The 20,220-nt window shown below is 47.5% G+C and overlaps 1 protein-coding gene and 1 long non-coding RNA gene across 3 annotated transcripts in view; both read right to left on the bottom strand.

The window, feature by feature from the left end:
* Window positions 1–19,716, bottom strand: part of CHD2 (chromodomain helicase DNA binding protein 2) — a 55,702-nt gene extending 35,986 nt beyond the window's left edge. The window contains exons 1-4 of one of the 2 annotated variants that reach the window (XM_035554860.2): window positions 18,783–19,716; window positions 18,318–18,451; window positions 4,803–5,034; window positions 1,990–2,076 (exon numbers count right to left, since the gene is read on the bottom strand). In XM_035554860.2, coding sequence (XP_035410753.1) covers window positions 1,990–2,076; window positions 4,803–5,034; window positions 18,318–18,379 — 381 coding nt within the window. In that variant the 5' untranslated portion in view covers window positions 18,380–18,451; window positions 18,783–19,716. The remainder of the gene's footprint in view (window positions 1–1,989; window positions 2,077–4,802; window positions 5,035–18,317; window positions 18,452–18,782) is intronic. The other variant, XM_035554859.2, reaches the window with a different exon arrangement.
* On the bottom strand, window positions 5,746–10,344 carry LOC118252051 (uncharacterized). The gene is made up of 3 exons (XR_004780030.2): window positions 10,174–10,344; window positions 9,936–10,060; window positions 5,746–6,526 (listed from the first exon to the last, which is right to left on the bottom strand). It is a non-coding gene; the product is annotated as an uncharacterized LOC118252051 (long non-coding RNA).
* Window positions 19,717–20,220: the final 504 nt, after the last annotated feature.

Raw genomic sequence — 20,220 nt, 5'->3', positions numbered from 1 at the left:
TTTTGGGCACATTTGTTTCTTGATGGCCCTGGAGCACTCTGCAAGGCACCTGCGCTGCATGTCTCACTTCCCCTTGCTGAAACCTGAGGCTGATTTATTAACTGCAAAGAAACCGTACAGGCAAGTACAGTTTTTACTGAAAACTCACGTGTGTTCTTATTCCTGGAGACAGCCCTAGTGCCCCGAGCAGCTCCGTGCCCCTATGCAAAGCAGCACTTTCGCTTCCTGCTCTTTCACAGCCCACGCCTGGGTATTGATCAGAAGTTGCCACCACCTCTGACTACACCTCAGAGACCTCCATGAGGTGCCCAATGCCTTCAGGGCAGTTCCCAGAAGGCAGGGAAATAACCCTGCCCTAACGGGTGGGCTCAGCAGAGACAAGTGGTGAGCAGTGTGGAGAAGCGATAGGGAAGAAGGCGATTAAAAGCTCCCAGACACTGTGCTGGAAGTCCCAAGCAGCAAGCGACAACAGCAGGTCACTGGCGACAGGCTTAACCCTGAAAGGCAGAAGGTGATCTTAGGAGGTGCCGAGCACCTCGGGCTCCTGCCAGCTGCAGCAGCACTCAGCACCAGGCAGGATCGAGCTATGCTACCTCCTCCCTCGTGGCGTTTGGGTCTTCCAGCATCAAGGCTTTCCGTCTCCTGCTCTCTGCGAGGCCCCAGCACTGTGCTCCTGACACGTCACACCCGCCACCAGACTGCTGCAGATAGGAGTTGCCCTACAGGGACCAGTCAGCACTGCTTTGGGGAAAGAGGGGGGAATGGGGTGGTCCAATTTTGTTAATTCTTGCTTTCCTTTTCACGAAGATGGCAGTGGGCTCATTGGGAGGATTGTTTTTTTGTTTTTTACAATATTTTGTGGTATAGCAAAGTTTTTGCATCTCAGATTATTTTTTTTTAACTTTATCGTACCTTAAGTAGTAAGAAATAAAGATATCGAAAAAGAAAACAACATTTGCAAAACCACGTAATATTGTAAAACAAAAAAAGACGGGACTTACCTGAGCCCCTACAGGGCACTGGGGGCTGCAGCCGAGGTCTGTGGCGGGTGTGACATCGCCAGCACAGTGCGTGCCGCCGGGGCATCGCACAGAGAGGCGGCCAGCGAGCCTGGGCTTTGCCGAACTTGAAAAGGAAAACAAAAGCTAAGTCAATGACGTGCCGCAAGCCCCTTCCTAACCTGCTGCCGTGCGGGATGTCCAGCACAGGAGGCGGGCGGTGGCGGAGACCTGCGTCACACTCGCACCTCTCGGGTGTCCGAATGCAAACTGCGGCGCCGAAGCACAGAGAGCCTGGTCTGCATGCTTTTGGACCAAACTCTAAGCCCTGAGCTTTAGTTTCAGTCTGGCTTTCTTTCCCTTCCTCAATAACCACTCAATCTTCCCGAAGGTCTGCGGATGAGAAGTTCTGCGCGCAAGGTCTGTTAGATGTAAACGAAGGCAGCAGCTAATTCCTACATCTTCAGGGAAAAGGAAGCTCTGAGAAAGCACCAACTGGAAGGTTTGTCTGCCAGGCTCTATCGACTGTCACCTTCAAGTGAAGCCTAAAACACTTCCAACATTCAACCAAAGAAAAGTGATGGCTCACAAAGCTGAACACACACAAACGCATCTATCAGCACGATCCGTCCCGGGATGGGCAGCAACGCCTGCTTTATTGCTGTGAGTTGTTTCGGGGCACTTTCCTTTATTCCCGGTTGGAAGTACGTTGTGGTTTTGTGTTTTCCAGTACGTTTCTACGGCAGAGCACGACTCACGTTACGCCCCATGCCAGCACCCAGAGCGGTGCCTGCAGAGCTCAGCCCAGGCAGCGCCCCACTGATTTCGAAGCCCTGGGGCCACACGCATCCACGTGCAGGACCAGGACCTTAGCTGTGCACTCCAAATCCGCAAACCAGGCTAGGACTCAGTGTTTACGAGACAATGCAGACATGGTTTGGTTGTTTTTAAGTGTTCAATAGTCCCTCACCTTTTCTTTTTTTTTTCTTACCTCATCTTTTATATTAAATCGCGATGGTTCTTGTCTGCTTCGGTTTGACCTCCTAACCCCATAAACATCAGGATATTCTTCCCACATCTGCAAAATAAACAGACCATCAGAAGGCCTGCTTCACCCCAGTTATTTCTGACATTTCAGAGAGGTTTGATGGTCAATGTTAAAAAAAAAAATCAACATAGAACCATTAGGGAATTTTGATAGCAGTAACCAGCAGAAGGACACTTAAAAAACCTGACTGAAACAGATCATGGTTATTTGGGGCTATTTAGCAATACTTTAAAGCACATGATTTATCACAGCATTATCTTTATAGTGGTCCTTCTTTCCCACAAGATAGAAAACACTTTCCAACATGTTTAGGCTGAAGGACAGAGCATTGAGGCTCTGCAAGCAACAGGTGGCAACTCCTTGCAGGTGGAATGAACGAACCTACACAAAAGGATGAGTCGCTCTCACAAACAGCCCTCCCGATTCCTTTCTGTAGAGAAAACCTCACCAGCTGCCTGAAGGGCCCAGTGGCAAGAAGTCCCCAGCAGCAACTTCACATGTGAAGCCTGTGACCCATCCTGGATGGCAAAGGGACCAGACCACCCTGTTCTTCTCCTGAATGCACTGATGCAAACGCCGTTTGGCAGCGCGGGACACACGGGTTACTGGGAATGGTTGTGCTCTATTTGCTATAACCAGGCCCTGTAGCAGTTTGATAAGCTATGTCCAAAAGCATGCCTTTGTTCTCTCTGGATAGACAGGAGGAGTAGGGGGGGGACCAGAACTGATGGGCTGATGGATTTAAATGTGCCTGTGCTGGTGACACAGAACATCAGAAGCTTTACAGGGCAGATGCAAATCCCTGCCATGCCTCCCAGACACCTACAACAGTCCCTCTGCCTCGTCCCTCAGCACAGTTTATCCTTTCAGAGTTTTCTAAACCTATTTACTGTCCTTCTGCTTCTCCTCCCTCCAGTCCTCAAGCATCTCTGCAAGCCACTGGCAGGAAAAAGAAATCAAAATGGGCTGCCAGATGCAGCAGTGACTTGGGACTGAGCATGATGAACGCAAGGCTGCAGTCTGGCACTTTCTCTGCTTCTCTTGAAGGAGTAATGGGCTAACATTGCAATGGCCAGATAGCTAAGGTGTTTATCTGTCAGGCATGAAAGCAGAGAGAGAGAGAGAAATTCAGAGGTTTTTTTTATTACCCCACATCAAAGAAAAATTCCAAATACTCCCCCAAACATTTGAAGAATCTGTCTTTTCATCTTTTAAATGGCACAGGTTTTGGACGGAGGACAGACTCCCATGACAAATCGGAATAGCACCTAACACAAATGAACCTCACCTTCATGGGCGTATCTAGACAGCAACACAATATAAACAATAATATAATTAATTGCATTGGCTATTCAAGGGGAACAGGTACCAACACGCCTAGGTTAGACCCAGCTAAGGAAAACGCCCATTAGCATCAGAATTAAGGGAGGGAGAGGCTTTCCTTATTAGAGGGTGTCCTGACCTTTCCATGTTTCATCCACACTAATTATCCTCTTGCGTATGGATGCGCTCCCTCGTGGGGTAATTGTAATGTTTATTGTCAGGGCCGTGCTCTTAGCAGCCCACTGAAGAAAAGGCAGCTTCCTTCAGTCCACACTTACCAACAATAAAACAGAAATGTGAATGTTGTGTTACCACAGCTGCCTTACAAAGGCGTCCTGCCTTGCCAGTATGAACACAGGAGGTTTACCATGACCTGAGCAGGCAGCCTAGAGACTGGTGAGAGGGAGAAGTGCGAGCACTGTAACCAAATCCTTTACCTCTCCCTCGCAGGTATGTGGGGAACAGGCTGAAAGCACTGCCCTTCCTGCTCCTTACGTAGATAGCAATTTTCTCCATTAAATCCCTCTCGTGAACGAGCTGCACAAGGTGCAAACCACAGCTATGAAGAACAGGTCAGTCACAGACCACAACACAAAGTATCACTGACCTAACCTGACTTTCCTCCCTCCAATAAATTCAGTTCACCCAGTCCCTATCTCCAAATGGGCATTTGGGCTTTTTTTTTTCCTCACCCCACACCCCAGTCTCTTATTCGGGTGCCTCTTGGGTAAAGCAGGCAGCCAAGGCACAACTCCCGCGCTGGGAAGGTGCAGCACAAACCAGTGGCAAACTGCACACATCAGACACCTGCAAACCCTTTTCCTCCTGTGAACCAGAAGTGGAAGGCAAACCTGCCTATGTAGGGCAGGGATTGCCAGGGGAGCTGTGGAAAAAAAAACAAAAAAAAAACACAGCAGAGAACAGCTGTCCTGGACATAAGAAAGCTAAATAATTTTTTTTGTCCTCTTTTTCCTTCCCCTTTTTTTCCAAAGAGGCAGGCAGTGACGGAAACAAACCAAAGTGGCCCAGATCCTAGACATTCTCCTGGCTATGTCCCATGGGAAGCTTTACTGCTTCTAAAGGGAGAAGAGACAGAAGAGAGGAGTGGAAGGATGGAGGGAAAGGATGAAACGAGAGGGTCACTTATTGACGACAGGCATTTGCCCCTCATTTTCTACCTGTCTAGTGCCCAAAGGGTTGTCACAGCAAGTGCACAGTCTCCTGCTCACCAGGATGACACAGGGCCATGCACACATACCAAATGGCCAGCGAGGGGCTTGGGGACACCAGAGGGGGGAGGCTGCCTGGGCAATGTGCAACTGAGGCTGGCCAAGTGGCAGGGAAGGCAAAGAGCTTGGTTAAACATCCTGTGTCCTGCCCGTTCGTGGTGGGTACAGGGGTAACACGGCTCTGCAGAGCACCAGGGGCAATACCTTTTTAACATCTGCTATCCTTTCCTTCTTAGAGGCCGGTTTTTCTTTGGTTTCAGGAGGGGTCTGCTGGGATTTCGAACCCGTTGATTCACTTTCGGATTCAGACTGACTCTCAGAGGACTCCGAGCTGCTGTTTGACTCGCTGCCCTGCTCGCTGCCCTGCTCGCTGCCCTGCTCGCTTTCAGACTGGCTTGCAGAGTCAGAGCCAGAGGCTTCTTCGGATGCCGAGTGACTGATGGTAGAGAGAGAAGAGATTACATTTTAACTGTACTGTCACAGCTTCAAAATATGCAGCGAGCAAACCTGAGCCCCATCCAAGCCACAACGGTAGGCTTGGAATAGCCTAAACACCAGTGTGAACTGCATGGCCAGCTGTTGAATGCCCAGGTGACAGTACAAGCTCCAAACCACTGCCCTGCTCAAAACCACCGGTCCTCCGGGGACGATCTGGCTTGCTCAGAGCGAGCAAGAACAAATTCGGAGGCCACCTGGTAGCACTGAAGATGAGCAGTAGCGCTGGCATGGCTCTCCTCTACAGCCTGGTAAACCCAGGGGTTCAAAAATCCAACATCCAATTTCTGAAAGAGGCCAGCACCAAACATTGTATGCATTATATTGTGTATTGGTAAATGTCACATTCCTTCAAAAAGAGTAAATTTAGCAGTGGAGAAGCACTTTTACAGCACGTGGCTGGGCGAGCTCTGTTTACAGGATTACATCAATGCTGTGGAGACTGCACTGCTCAGAGCACCCAGTAAGAGGAGAGCAGAACGTTAAATAGGTGCTTTTTTCCTTTTGGTTTACATCAAAATGGGTTAATACACAGAACATCCACTTAAATGCAGGCTCCTTAACAAAACAAACAAAAAAACAGAGAGGCCAAGTTTTTTCAGGTGGCCCAATTTCTCAAATACCTTTGTCCAATCTCTCCCAAACCACAATCTTTTTTCTTTTTTCTTTTTTTTAATTTAAAATCCAATTTAAGAAAATAGAAAATTCCTTACAACATATAACACACTTGCTAGTAAGGCAGTGTTACACAAGCTAAAAGGCAGTGCGACAATAATAAGACTGCAAACTTCTTGAACAAGGAGCATCTCTTTCCAAGTCAGCTCTTATCTGCAGCTAACTGCTTTCATTACGTTTAAGAGTTTGTTGCAAATATAACATCATGAAAAAAGAGTCAGAAAAACTTTGGAGAGGGAAAGCGGCTTTTTTAATGTGTCTCCTTTTGTACAGCTACAGAAGTAATGAGATACATTGAAAGCTCTGCTTGGATTTCATGATTCAGGAAAAAAAATACAAGGACAAAAAATATATATCATAAAGCACAGATATCATTCAATAAAGACGAAACAAGCAGAAATCAATGTATGCTTTAGAGGCATATCTAGACACAACCAGCTAGCGCCCGTACACACATCCACGTGCAAACAGGACTCATTCCCAGCGCGGAAAGAAGCTCCCCGCCGTCGGCTGGGAATGATGAGAGTTGCTGGGAGATGCAGCGGGGCCTCCCTGCCGCCCCGGCAGAGCTGCGGCTGCTTTCTCCGACGGAGCGGGCAGAGGGCAGCAGCCGAGCGCGGTGGGAGCCTCCTGCAGAAATCCCTCCAGCGCAGGGCGTGCGGCCAAGCTCCCAGCCGCCATTTCACAGCCATCCCTCTTCCACCATCTTAGGGTTTCATCGCTCTGGTGGCTGTTCGCTCTGGTTTTGCTCGCGTGCCCTGGAATGGAAGAGCTCAGCATTTGCAGAAAGGAGAGGGGAAGGAAAATATAAAAGAGCTGTGGGCAAAAACGTCAAAAGGGAGAGAAACGGAGACTTTTCAGCAGAGACGAGGATGTATAGTCACTGATGATCGCTGGTTTCATTGTCCCGGTTCAGTTTTGACAGGGATGGGGGTGTCGCATGGCTCCTTCCCAGCAGGACGGGACCATCGAGCAGGTCCACGAGCAGCCACCACAGCCCTGTACCACCCAACTCCCATCCTTTCCTCGCCATTTGCCTCGCCATTTGCCCCTGCCTGCTGCCAGGGCCTCACGGCTCCCCGCCTGCCCTCCTGCAGCTCGCCCTGGCCCTCACAAACGCAGCCACGAATCTCCCAACATCTGCTCAGCCACAGCCCTGGAACGCGGCCCGCTTCCAAGAAGTGTTGAAACTTCTTCGCTGGAAATTTTTCGAAGATCCAGTGGTGATTTTTTCAAGAAAAGTGAGGGATTTTTGTTAGGAAACATCACAGCATTCAAGGAAACAATACGCCAGGGACAGGCGGTTTCCATGGGCAGGGCTCAGCAGGACACATCCCACAGAGCCACCCACAGGGCCCTGACCTCCTGAGAGGGCACCCGGAAGCAGCCAAAGCTCCAGTGTCACGGCACCAAGAGACAACACCAGGCTTGGGACAAATTAGTGTTGGCATCTGATGTCCCACGGGGACACAGGAAAGGAAAATACTTTTCTTCAGTCACATTTATGGGCAAGAGGTGAAAGGAATTACATCAGGGCCTAGGCAGTACTTATGTGAAGGCAGAGCAGTGAGCGCTGGCCTCTGGAGCAACTTCTTTCTCAAGGCCCTAAACTTTATGACAAAGATACAGGGACAACCTTTGTACACATGACTAGCCATTATTCCTGCATGTTAGCCACGTTATCTGGACACCATTATTTTTTTCTGGATGTGAACAGTGTTGTCTGACGAGGAAGGCGCAGATGAGGTACACAGCCGGTGCCCAGGTATGCACATGCCTGCCCTAGTGCAAACGAGAAACGCTATTTCCTTTCCAAGGCTCTTGCAAATAATTTTTAAAAAGACTTTGAAATCCCTTTATCAAGGCAAAAGGATACGTCCTTGCCCTTATTTCTATATTAAAGTGCTAGAATAAAAGAAAAAGCCAATTCTGTAAAATAATCCTTTCTAAATACCACCGAGACAATCAGGAGGTGCTTCCACCTGCCAATAAAGTGTAAGGGCTTCGCAACGTGACGTGTCAAATCAGGCCTTGCCTTTGTACACACCTGGAGATTTAGGCCTCTTTTCACACACTAGTTTTGGGATATGCCCTGCTTTAATATCCCTAAGTTAACATCCAAAAGAGGCCTACTCACAATTAAACTATAACTGGGGGATAAGCTATAATTGTCTCAAAATCCCTCTTCAGGCAGTCCAACACCCTTCCGATTCAGTAGAGAAAAACACCCACGAACATCAAAACTACAGCTGGATTGTTGGTAACTCCCATAAAGCGAGAAACTCCCATAAAAACTGAGATCTGCTAATGCTCAGCAAAACATGCTCCCATGGTTTCCAGGAACTACTTTAGGCTGTAATTCTGTTTTAATTAAGAATCTGCTCCTGACTTGATGGAAGAAGAAAAAAAAAAAAAAGAAAAAAAATCATCCCTTACCAAGGACACATTCCTTCCAAGAAATAAGTAGCTGAACAGCAATGATAAGACCTTTTACAATCAGGCATCCAAGTTTACAAGGCAATTACAGCATGTCTCAAGCCTCCTATGTTAGCGTTTAATATTTCACATCTGAGCACCATGACTTCATTTTACAGGGGATCATCTTTGCTAACAGCAACAAAATGTTTTATAAGCTCTCAAGGAGAACAAACAGTGGATACTTTCAGAAGGTGCAAGGCAAGCTGACGTCTCTCAGCAGTGACCCTACACGTTTCTGGAGTCAAGAGCTGCCACGGGAAGGGCTCTCACTGGCACCATTCTGCCCTGACTTCAAAATTCAGCTTTCGACGGACAGAGCTTGAATTCAGACAGGGGCAGAAAGGAGGATTAATGGCTGCAGGTCCTCCCACAAGGCGAGCACCTCCTAACTTTAAGGATTGGTACGGACGCACCACATCACCGGTTTGATTCTAAACAAGTTTGAATCCAAACAGCAAAGTTCCGCTGGGCTTTGCTCTGCGAGCTGAGCTGGAACCCAGCGCAGGCCAAATAACCCCAGCGCAGGCTCAAAATGGTCTTTGGCACGGGCTCCCAGAGCCGGATAACGTCAGAAGCAAAGTTTATCGTTCCCCGCAGGCAAACATTCGCTTAACCCTGGTGCTGAGCAGAGCTTCGCGTGCCCCACAGACAGCGGAGGCCCAGCTCCGCGTCAGCTCACTGCCACCAACGCAGGGACCGGGGGCATCTGCTCCCCTCTCCCACCCCACACCCTGCAGCCCACGTCCCCACTCACCTTGTGCCTGCGACAGCAAAAGCCGGGCCACTGGGCGCCTCCATGAGCCACCTGAACTTAGCAGCACACAAGAGGACGAGCCCAGAAAACGATGAACGAAGTCTGTGCCGGCTCGGGGAGTAAAGGCAGAGCCAAGCCCTTACAGACCAGCAGCACAACACCGTGCTTGGTAGCACCGCGGAGAAAGGGGCCAGCGAGACCCCGGTTTTGGGCAGCAATGAGCCAGATGAGCAGTTTGGCTACGCCTGGCTCCTCACCACCTGCGTCCGGCAGAGCCGAGTGGTCCTACCAGTGGCGTTCCAGCCCCGCGGCAACCCCTGCTGCCAACACAGCCGTTGGGCCCGGGTTCTGGAACTGCGGGTCAGACCACCTCTGCGGGTGAGCCCACCGGCCCCGCTGCTGCGTGACCTAGTGGTGGAGCTGGCCCCGAAGCCAGCAGGACGTCTTCTCCACACCAGGCGCATCCGTCAGGCCCAGTGCTACCACCAGGAGCGGTTTTCTCACCCCCCGTACATCTCCAGCGAGGGCTGCCAGCATCACCTGCCCACCAGTGGTACCCGGTCATGGAAGCGACCCTGGATTTACTCCAAAGCACGCAGCAGCAAAGACCGTGCAGGCCACCGACTCAAAACTGTTTGAATAGGTGTGTCTTGCAAAAGTGACCTACACACAAGTGGCTGTGAAGGCAAAGGGACATGACAAATCATATAAGGTGCACTGACTGAACTGGATCCCGTGTTGCTGTTTTCTTTTTAACGTTTCCCCTGAACATTTGGTCTATAAATATGATGTTCCCTATTATATACAAACATACACACTACGCCTACAGACCCTGAAAATAAAAACAAGCATCATCAGTTCACGCTGATGCATGCATCCAAGACACACAGTAGCTGTAAAAAAAATACATATATATCAAACCATGTCGATCTCACCTCTAGCCATGGAGAGCAACACAAGACTGACTGTGGCTGTAAGTCACTTGATGAAAGTGATGAAGGATAAGGGATAAAGCATGCAGCACAGGAACGACACGATCTCCATGGGATCTATCCCTTGTCTTGGGGAAGAAAACAAAAAACAGAAACACGAGCAAATGCTTCAGTAAGCACAGCCATGAACACAGAGACAGTGCATGGAGCTCATAGGAGAGCTAAGTGAACGACACTGTACCTGTGACACTTCAGAAAAAACACTTTTTGAGCTCCCTTCAGACTCTGACGGTCTATTAAGAGCGATGGGTGCTTGCCTGCCTCCTAAGGCACAGATTTTCTTGGTGATGAGTTGAGATGGGTTAGTCAATGAAGAGTTTTTCCTAACTTGGGTTAGTCAATGATGAGCTTTTCTCAACTCATTTCCTGCAGGCAAAAATAGAAATGGTGGAAGGGAGAGAAGAAAAAAATTCCCATGACTCTGCTACCAGTACACTGTTTCCAGCTCCACGAATGATCTTGCTCCAAGGCAGGAATTTAAACTAGAATACAGTAAACACAGAGAGGCTCTTCACAGGGCTTAGAAGAAAGTCTCGAACACCTCTGAATATTCACAATATATTTCAGCAAAATCTGGACAGGCTTTCATGGGGCAGAACAAACTGTCCCAGGAATATATATATATATATATATATATAAAATATATATTATATATAGGGTTACCCCTGCCAGATGACCAATGCATCCTTCAAAAGACAGATGAAAAGGGGAGGGAGTTGGGGGTAGAAAACTATTTCCTCAACCTTTCAGTGACGAGCAACTTTTGTTCTTAAATTGGCAAGTGAAAAGAGTTACCATGGGAAATACACACATTTTCCACGTGTGACTGCAAACCCTGCTTGCAGAAGGTGGGCGTTAATTACATTTACGCAGCACTAGGCACAATAGGCCACGTAGCTACTGTAACAACCAGGGGATTATGCACCCAGCAGGTATCCTATCTAAATATCCATCTGAATTGGGCCGTGCCCCTTGCCAGCCTGGCTCAAAGGACAGGAAGGGGAGGAGGCAGAGGGAACTCGCTCACGTTCTGGCCACCGCTATTTGCTCCAGCACAGGACTCCCAAATGCCAAAGGCAAAGCAATCCTGAGCACATAGCGAGCTAAATATATCCATCCCGGCTCTGGTGCAGCTCCCTGTAAAGCACACGGGGCTATCTTGAATGCCAAGTATTTTCCAAAAGTTTTCTTCTTCCCCACACTACAAAGACACCACATTATGCTTGCATAATAAAGCAAAAGTAGCAGTTCATTCACGAGCGGGAGAGCAGGCTCTCTTGCTCTCTGATCTTTGAGCCAGAGGCTGAAAATGCCTGGGATGTGTAGTGGGAAAAGAAAAAAAACCTCAGCACAGCGACAAAAGGAGTCAAAACCTGTCTGCTTGATTAAGGAGTGCCATTGAGAAGCTCCAAAGGCAGCATCCTTCCCCTTCCCAGCACCGAAAGGGAAGCACAATTGCAGTTCTCAAGGTTTTGAAAAGGAGGACTCCCCCTCCCCAGGAAGGCGGAGGGGCATCGTAATGCTCCGAGCTGCCTCCAAACCGCACTGAGCACCTCTGCTCCAGGGCCAAAAGGCGCCCACGTTTTTCGGTAAGGCTGAGCTAAGGAGCAGGGGTGAACTCACCGAGCCCCTCTGCCACTCCAGCTTCTGCTTTGTCACGCCGGGGTGGGCTAGCACAAAGGGAACTGCACACAGCCACATGTAAAAAACATCTAGATATACTGCAGGGAGGCTGCAGTGCACACACGAGTTACGTTTAAATTAGTACAGTATGGGTTTTGCATTTTTTTTCTTCTTGCTTCCCCCCTCCTTTTATCAATCACAAATTTAATTTGAGAAATAACAGAGTATAGAAGTGCAGTAATACGGAAATTTGGAACCCCAAAATCAGTAACAAAGACACAGAGGCACAAATTCCTTTCTGATTCCAGATGAAAGGAACTTGACCCAGCCTGAGAGCTGCATTCCAAGGGACTGCTAAAAGCTGCCTTTAGCCAACAGATGTAAGGCTCGGCATTAAGCCTCCTTTCCACAGAGAGCAGGCACATGGCATTCAAAGCTCTCCTGTCAGTGGCAACTCCAGTTGAGAGCAGAGGCTCCTCCCCATGAAAGAGACATAAATGACCCCTGTAACTAATATATCAGGGATTACACTGAATCATCTACACCTAGGAACAAAACTTGCAAGAAACAGCAATAGTTACAACGTAACTTTTTTCTAAGGAGCTGGCTGTCCTGGAGTTGGGATTCTTGACATTGCAACACACTTGTTCATAGCTGGGGTAGAGGTTCACGAGCAACGAAGCGTTGAGCAGCGCTGCAAGCTGCGAAGCTCCCAGTGCTTGGCAAACACACTCCTCAGGAGCCCTGCCAAGGCGAAACGCCATGTGAGCAGTTACCAGCACAATACCAGGCGAGAAGCCGAGATAGACTGTTTCAAACATTTTATTTTTTTAACCTTCGAAGCCAAGGTCAGACAAATACATACACCGCAGCAAAGACGATTCTCAGCCCACATGTAAATATAAAGAAAACCATATATTGAAAATTATAATTTTGTAGCAGCGCTGCACAAGCTGTGATGTAGTAAAAGCTACTGCACATTTGGAAAGACTCATCAACATTTTGCTTCTTCTTATACCCAAAATACACTCCCTGCTTCAAGAAAAGGACGCATTAGCAGCGTGACAGACTTACAGAAGCTTCATTGCAAGCCACTAGACATGAATTTTTCATCTAGTCGTTTTTGCTTTCCTTTCAAGGATCCTTTGCAGGATATAAAGGCAGTCTTTACAAGTTCTCCAGCGCCTGTTGGAAGATGCTCTTCAAATGGCATTTCAGCACACATCTTTTCATAAAAATACACCAGAAGAATTTATGTAAGACACCATGTCAGTAGGGCAGTACATCCTTTGCTAGAAGGCTGCTTATATCTAATTACTGTAATCCAGGCTATCCCCTCCCCCAGTGCTGTGCTGTTTGTATTTATTTTCCTTGAAGGAGAGGGGAGATAATGCAGAACAGAGCCTTTCTCCATCCATTATCATCTTTCTGAACTGGATTTTAGCTATGGGCAACAAGAGATTGAGGAGTGTTTCTTGGCCTTCAGAACTCAGCCTGATTTAGCTGTGCAATTCCTACTGGAACCGATGCCTGCGACACAGAACAAGGCACAGTGGACATACACACCTCCAGGGTACGTATCAGATGCAATTTCAGCCTAAGATGCCAAAGCCACCCAAAGAGGGCTTACTGTCAATGTCTGGAGTTCAAAAACAGCAAGGCCATAGCATCAGAAGTGTCAGTTCAGGGACTACCTGCCTGCTCGCAGTGCCAGGTACGTAACTGGAACTCACTTTAACTTTTAAAAAAACATTTGTGCTCTGAATTTAATGTAAAATCCAAGTGTGGCTATTCTAGGCGAAATGCCGAAAGCCACACTGCTCCCAAGGCACACACGGGAGACACCACGTTGTCCTCGTGCCACCCCTACATGCTCTCCGGGTGTGACCCCGCGGCGCTGCAACGTGAAATTGTTCCTCCCCAAGCTGTGGGAGAGTTCAGGGTCAGCCCATGTAGGAAATGGGGGAAGGTGCAGATGAGCAACTGCTGCCCTCAGGGTGCAGCAGGTGAAACATCAACCCAAAGGAGAGCAGAACAGGCACCGACCACAATCTCAGCTGGGGAGGCTCTGGAGGCTGAAGGCATGGGGCAGTGCAGGTGGGAGGACGCGTGCCTGCACGTGTGCCCCAGCACAGCAGCGCTCTGGCAGAAGCGCACGCTGCGTGCTACAGGAGTGTTTTTGTAGGGCTGTGGAATTACCCAAGTGAATTCTTTAATCCTGGCTTTCCGCTTTTATTCAGAAAAATAGTCGTGCGTTTAGAAAATACATAAAATTTGATTAATTAGCTCAGGATGGTTAACTGAAGGACACAACGCAGAAGAGATGAGAATCCAGCTAAGTGCAGCTCCTTGCAGTTGGTGAGCTTTTTTTTATAGCACCGCATACAGCATCCATTGCTGGCAGCAATCACAGAACAGGAAACAGAGAAGTTTTAAGTCTGGGACTCGTGCGTTTGTAATTGGATGAGCCATTTCCTTTGAGAGGGTAATGTGAAGCAGAAGTCACAAAGCAAAACAAGAACAATCTCTTTTGTGCGCCACACGGCTTACATCGCCATTCGGATGAATTCCTCGCACATTACTCCTTTTGTCCCCTCCACTGATCAAGAATTTTCCCTTTTCAAAAAAGCCTCCTGACAGCTTCATAAAGGGTTAAAGCTCGAACAGGAAAGGGGGGAGGGAAAAAAAAAACTCATTAAAGAATGCACCAGTGCAAGTGAAACTGAAAGGCAGGGTGCAGCAGGGCGGCCACAGCAGCTACCCAGCAACTTAGCAGAGGAGGAAGAGCTGAAAGCCCCATTTAGAGATATTTTAATAAACACAGTTAATGTTTCCACTCAGCGTGCATAAAATCAGTTGCAAAATGTGTGCTGAAAGAAGAATTTTGGTGATTTAAGGATGCTGAAAGCCATAATGGTATATATAAAAAACAAAGAGGGTCAGATATTTCAGGAATGTTACATTCTGTAATTCCTTTCAAGTTAAATGTTATATTCTGTAATCACTTTCAAGTTAAAAAGGAAAGGAAAAAAAAAAAGCGACACCAGAAACAGTCCCGCTCGCTTCCGAAAATAGCCGTTAGTCTATTAAAAAATTAAAAAATAAAGGAAAAAAAAAAGAAAAAAATCTAAAAGCCCGCCAGACGAGGGGAAGCAAGGGAAGCCGGCTGCCGCGCACCCCACACCTCACAGACAACGCACTCAGCGTACGCCACGCAGTTTGCGCAGCCGGCGCGCGGCGCGCCCCCGGCGGGATCAACGCTAACAGCGCAGGCGGCGCACTCGGCGTACCCAGCATGCGCAGCGCGGGGCGCAGCCTCCACACGGGGCCGCCGGCGGCGGCTGAGCGCGCAGCCAATGGCGGCCGCCGCGGCGCAGCAGCCGGCCTTTGAACCCCCCTCCCCCCCCGCCTCCCCTCAGCAGCTTCCTGCTGGCGGCGGAGCGCGCGGAGCGCCGCAGTGTGCCTGCCTGTCAGCGCTGCGGCACAAAGAACAGCCATTTTGTGACTCGCCTGGCCCCGCACCAAGGCGCTGCCTTGCCCCGAGCCCCCCGCTCCGTGAAAGCGGCGGGGATCTTCCCGAGGGGGCAGCGGGGCAGCGCCGAGCCCCTCCCGTCCCCCCGGGCAGCGGGGAGCCGAGGGGGGTCGGTGCCCGGCGGCGTTGTTGGCGCTCGCAGCCGGCTCCGCGCCGTGTGGCCGCACCGCCATAAAATGGCTGCCGCGCGCACGGGGAGCGGGCGGCGGGGAGAAGCCCGAGGCACTCGCTGAGGAGCGCCCGAGCCTTGTCAGTCGAAGGTACCCCTTCGACCCGACGCTTGGCCCTCTGTAATATTTTGTTCGTTTTCTGGCCCAAAATGGTGAAAGAAGCCCAAGTGCGGCCCCGCGCCTTGTGGCAAGCTGTTGCTGCAGCACTGCCACCTCAACAAGGGCAGGCTGGGGGGCAGCAGCACGCCGGGCAGCTGCTGCCTGCTGTGCCCATCAGTGCTCACGCCTGGCTGGCTTCACGGGACCCCTGCCCGCCTTCCACTTCTGCAGCTCCCATCAGGGGTGTGCTGGGAGCATCTCCTCTCAAAGAGCCTGCCATTTAGGAAAAGCAACGCAGAAGATGCTAGAAAACACACCAAGGTTGTGTTCGGTGCTGTTTCACGCATGTCCCAGACACACGGGCAGTGGACACTGAAGTGCTGCATCCCAACTTTTAGCCTAGGTGGCGAAAGTCCCACGAGATAAAGCACTTCCCCCGGGGCAGACCAGTGCTGTGGGCAGTGCCAGAACACAAAGGGCAGGTGCTGCTGTTCCCCCGAGAGGCACCAGAAAGCTCACTCCTCAGCTTACAGGCTGAAGAGTTCACATCAGCTGTCCCCCAGGAACAATCACCTGCTCCAGGACAATTCTCAGAGGCATTCTGATTTATTCAGCACATCCTTTCACTTTCTTAGGACTGGCAACGCAGGAGTCAATTTCAAACACTCCCCAGGCAGTGTACTAAGGTAGAGTATAGGTATTATGTTTTCTTCTCCCTGAACGCCTTCTCCTAGTGCTGTATTTTGGCATCTCCAGCTCAGGTAAGTGGCACACCGGTCATATCTACCTTTTCCACCCACTGCCACCACTCAGGCCTCCAACCAAGGATTATGTAACAAGACTTCACAAATTTACACGCGTTCTGAGCTAGTCTCACAACTGAGGAGAAAACCGGCTAGCAGCATGTGAAGCGCAGACATCAATGCATTTCAGGGCTACAGTAAAGCAAACTGGTGGCTTTACTTCCTAGAAATCATTTCCCCTGCAACTTAAAAGTCAACCTCAGGAAGTAAAGCACATTTTACGACATTCAGCTGACTCACAGCTCAGAAGCAAGCTCGACAGGGCTCACTCACAAATATCCTGTGTTCAATTGTTCCCACACTTCAGGTGAGTGGATGTTACCCACAGCAAGTTTATTTTGAGGAAAAAAACTGTAAGGGGGACAGCAACCTCACACAACAGGTGTTACACATAAATCAATCGAGATAAACAACCTTTCAAAGAAAACAGCAAAATCACACATGTGAGACTATGCAAATATAATAACCCTAAGGACAAAAAAACACAAAGGTCTTTTTGCTGTGGAGCTACTGCTGGATGTCTCCGATTTCATCTCATACTCAGCATTCTTCTAACACCAACAAACTACCTTAATTCAGATTTCCTGCACAATTTACATCTATTATTACTTTGCTAATAATCCACATTTTAAAAGATGCATAAAGACTTAAAGAAGGTGAATACCATTGAACTTCTTTTTTAAAGAAGACTTTTTAAGCAATATTTTAAGTTCTTCTAATAATAAGAATAGCAAGGTTTGAAAATCTGATGTGTTCTTAAACTGCGTTGTAAAAGCACTGTATAGGTGCTACATGCAATGCTTCAACAGTCCCTGAGGCTAATTTGATTAATACTCATTTAAAATTAAACAAACTTACCTACATCCATTTTAGGATTTAAAATCTGACTGCAGAGTTAATACATCCAAAATACCATAAAAATTTATGTTAGGTTACAGTAATTCAATAATATATTCCCACCGTATTTCAAGTTTGTGTTTGAGGAAGGTTAAATATTGGATATCAAAAATACTATTCAAACACCTGCAAACATCACACAGAGCACATGTGATACAACAAACAGTTCAGAATTTTTTTTTATTAATGTTACTTAAAAATTACTTAACACCAGAGGGAAAAAAATAAACAGGCCACAAGTCAATCAAAATTAACAAAATGCAAAACTCAGTGTATTTACAAACTAGAGAACAAAAATGCATATAGTTTAATTTCCAATATTCGAAAAAGCCGACTCATTAAATACAAAATGAGCAATCCACTAATTGTACTTCAGCATTCCTAGCAAAGAAACATTTTCAATATTTCATACTTCTCCCACATCAAGGTTAAATTTATGAAAATCTGTGAAGAATCTCATTACTTGACAAAAGTAAATAAAAACACCGAGCAAAAACACCTTAAACAGGCAAAGCATTTGCACAGCCTCTTGTTAACAGTCCCGGTTTATATTTTATAATACAAAATGCTATGACCAGCAGGGGAAAGTCTGGTTTAAATTGTATCAAAATATTCGAAAAATATCGAAACAATATCAAAGTTCTACAAGCTCAAATAAAATTTGAAGTAAGAGGTATCCGACAGAAAGGCACTTTCCAGTTTTTATTTTAAAATGAGCTTTTTTTCATTCATGTAACTTTTTCTTGTGCCTATTTACTATAATTTACTACTACACCAGGCTTCTGTATGGCCCTCAGTTAAAGTTTAGACTTCTGAGATTCTTCAAAGAAAAATTTGCCTTGTATGTAAAATGGTGCAATGCAGCAATGGCTAAACCGACAAGGTCATTTTTCACAGCACAAAAAACCTAAAAACTGAAATTCAAAAGGTGGAAAAACATAATACAGAGAAAAGGGCTCCCCTGAATAAAGGTACAGTACCTTTTGACTATGACATGGGCCCTTAAGTCACAACACAACTTTCAGAAATTGCTACCAAAAAAATTAGGGTGTGGCACACTAACAATCTCAAGGTCATTCCTTAAAAAGGAAACAAAATCAGTAAAATGTTTTGTATTAAGCACTGACAGTAACCTAAGGCTGTCAAAGTAAACAGGGTATTCACAGGTTTAACAAAAAAAAAGAAAGTTGATAGATCATACCTCGATGCATTGCTGTGGACTGAACCCTCCTCTCCTTGGCTTTTGTCCTTATTTCTCATCATCTTTTTATTCTTAAATACTAAGAGGGGGCCAGGGGTGTCTGTTTGCTTTGAAGTCCTGTGCCCAGGTATTTACTGTCAAAAGTTGAAAGAAAGGTAAGGTCCCAGTTCGTTTCACTGGCTTTCATTATCAGGAACAAAGTCCTGACGCTGCAATGATATTGTTATAACAATACACAACACTGATCAACACGGCAAAACGGAGATTTAAAACAAATAATCGTTTTTAGAAGAAAAATCCGAGAATAAACACAGTAGAGGAGCATCCTGCAAACTTTCCCAAAGTAACACTGGATGCAAATAATCTCTGAATCTTATTGCGTCATCCCAATACAGCTCAAATCGGTCGAAAATCAAAGTACTCAAAACGGCAGAAATCTAAAAATTATTATTATTAATTGCTCACCTACCTGATCCATGCACCGCCGCCAGGACCAAGTCGATATTAGTTTCGGGTCGTGGAAAAACATTAGATCCAAAATATTTAGAGTTCAAATGATAAAATACGAATTTCAAAGAATGAAAAAAAATATATATTCTAATTCCAAAAATATGCTGCCGATAAAGCAAAAGAAGCGATAATTAGTACAAAAATGTCCGGGGGAAAAAGCTCATTAGGAGAGCGCACAAAAATGGAGGTACGCCATGGCTTCTAAGCTGGAAAAACAACGACCTGGGCTCTCTCCACGGCTTCTTCTTTCCAGCAAGGCACGAAAAGGGAGCCCTCAAAAGCTGCTTTTCTGCCCGAAAAAGGTCCACTCGGCCCCCAATTAGTGCCTAGGAGAGGCAAGGGGCTGTGGGGGCCCCCTGAGGCTGCCCGAAAGTTAGGGAAAGTTGCGTAAAGTGTTGGGGAAGGCACGGAGCTGAGCGCGCTCTCTCTAAGGCACAGCCGCCATCTAGAGCTCCTTCCCAGCTCTGAGCTCTGCCTTTGATTGACACTCTCTACATTTACCCCACAACTCAGGTGATGTACCATAGACCCACCCCTTCATTTCTACCAAAAAAAGAGAGAGCCTCCACCTAAAGGGTGCCTGCTACCCCCCACAGCCCTGGCTTCTTCCAACTACCCCAGCTGAAGGGGCACCTTAACCCCATGTGGCTCAGGCACCCTTTTGAAACCAGAAAGGAATGTAATTTGTGCCTTTTGTTTTAAAGATTTGCTAAATATTTCACTGCTTGGGCTAAAATTACTTCCTCCCTGGACAGGAAGTGGTGCTGTTACAAGCCATTTTGAAAGAATGGAAGTGGAGCTCACAGCCATGCAGCCAGCAACAGCCCACCTTGGGGGTCACCCCACCCAAGGGGCAGCTTTTTTTAAGTTAAGTAATAGTATCCCCAGATAATAGCTCTTCCTTTTGTCACCGAATACTTGCATGCAGAGCTTGGGACAGGAGCCTCACATGCTCCTAAGAAAGCCCCACAGCACTAACAACCCCTTCCAGCTCGACAGCGCCTCCCTAGTGGTTCTGCCCAACAACAAAAATCCAACAGCTACGCAATTTTCATCAGATATGCGAAGGCACTGCTGTAAAATAAGTCTGGCACCATTAAAAGGGTGATTTCCAATTTCCATTCTTAACCCATTAATGTTCATTGAGAGATTTTTAACAAGACAAACGATTTTTAAAACCACATAATAGCCAAGATGGAGACGTAGAAATCCAAGCCATATCCCATGGTCATCATCCCAGTACTGAGAGCAGCTATCATGGAGGAAGTCCAAGCATCCCCCGACCTCCTGCGTTCTGACCACCATTTGTGTTCCCTCAAGCAACTACCTAAAGCACGAGGACATCCTGCGTACTCGTAGGCATCACACCAAGACAATGAGATCAGCCACTGGG

This window comes from Cygnus atratus, chromosome 11, assembly GCF_013377495.2.
Source record: "Cygnus atratus isolate AKBS03 ecotype Queensland, Australia chromosome 11, CAtr_DNAZoo_HiC_assembly, whole genome shotgun sequence".
In the NCBI taxonomy this organism is placed as follows: Eukaryota; Metazoa; Chordata; class Aves; order Anseriformes; family Anatidae; genus Cygnus; species Cygnus atratus.
Note: the sequence above shows the minus strand (reverse complement) of the source record. Positions and strands in the feature narration are given on the sequence as shown.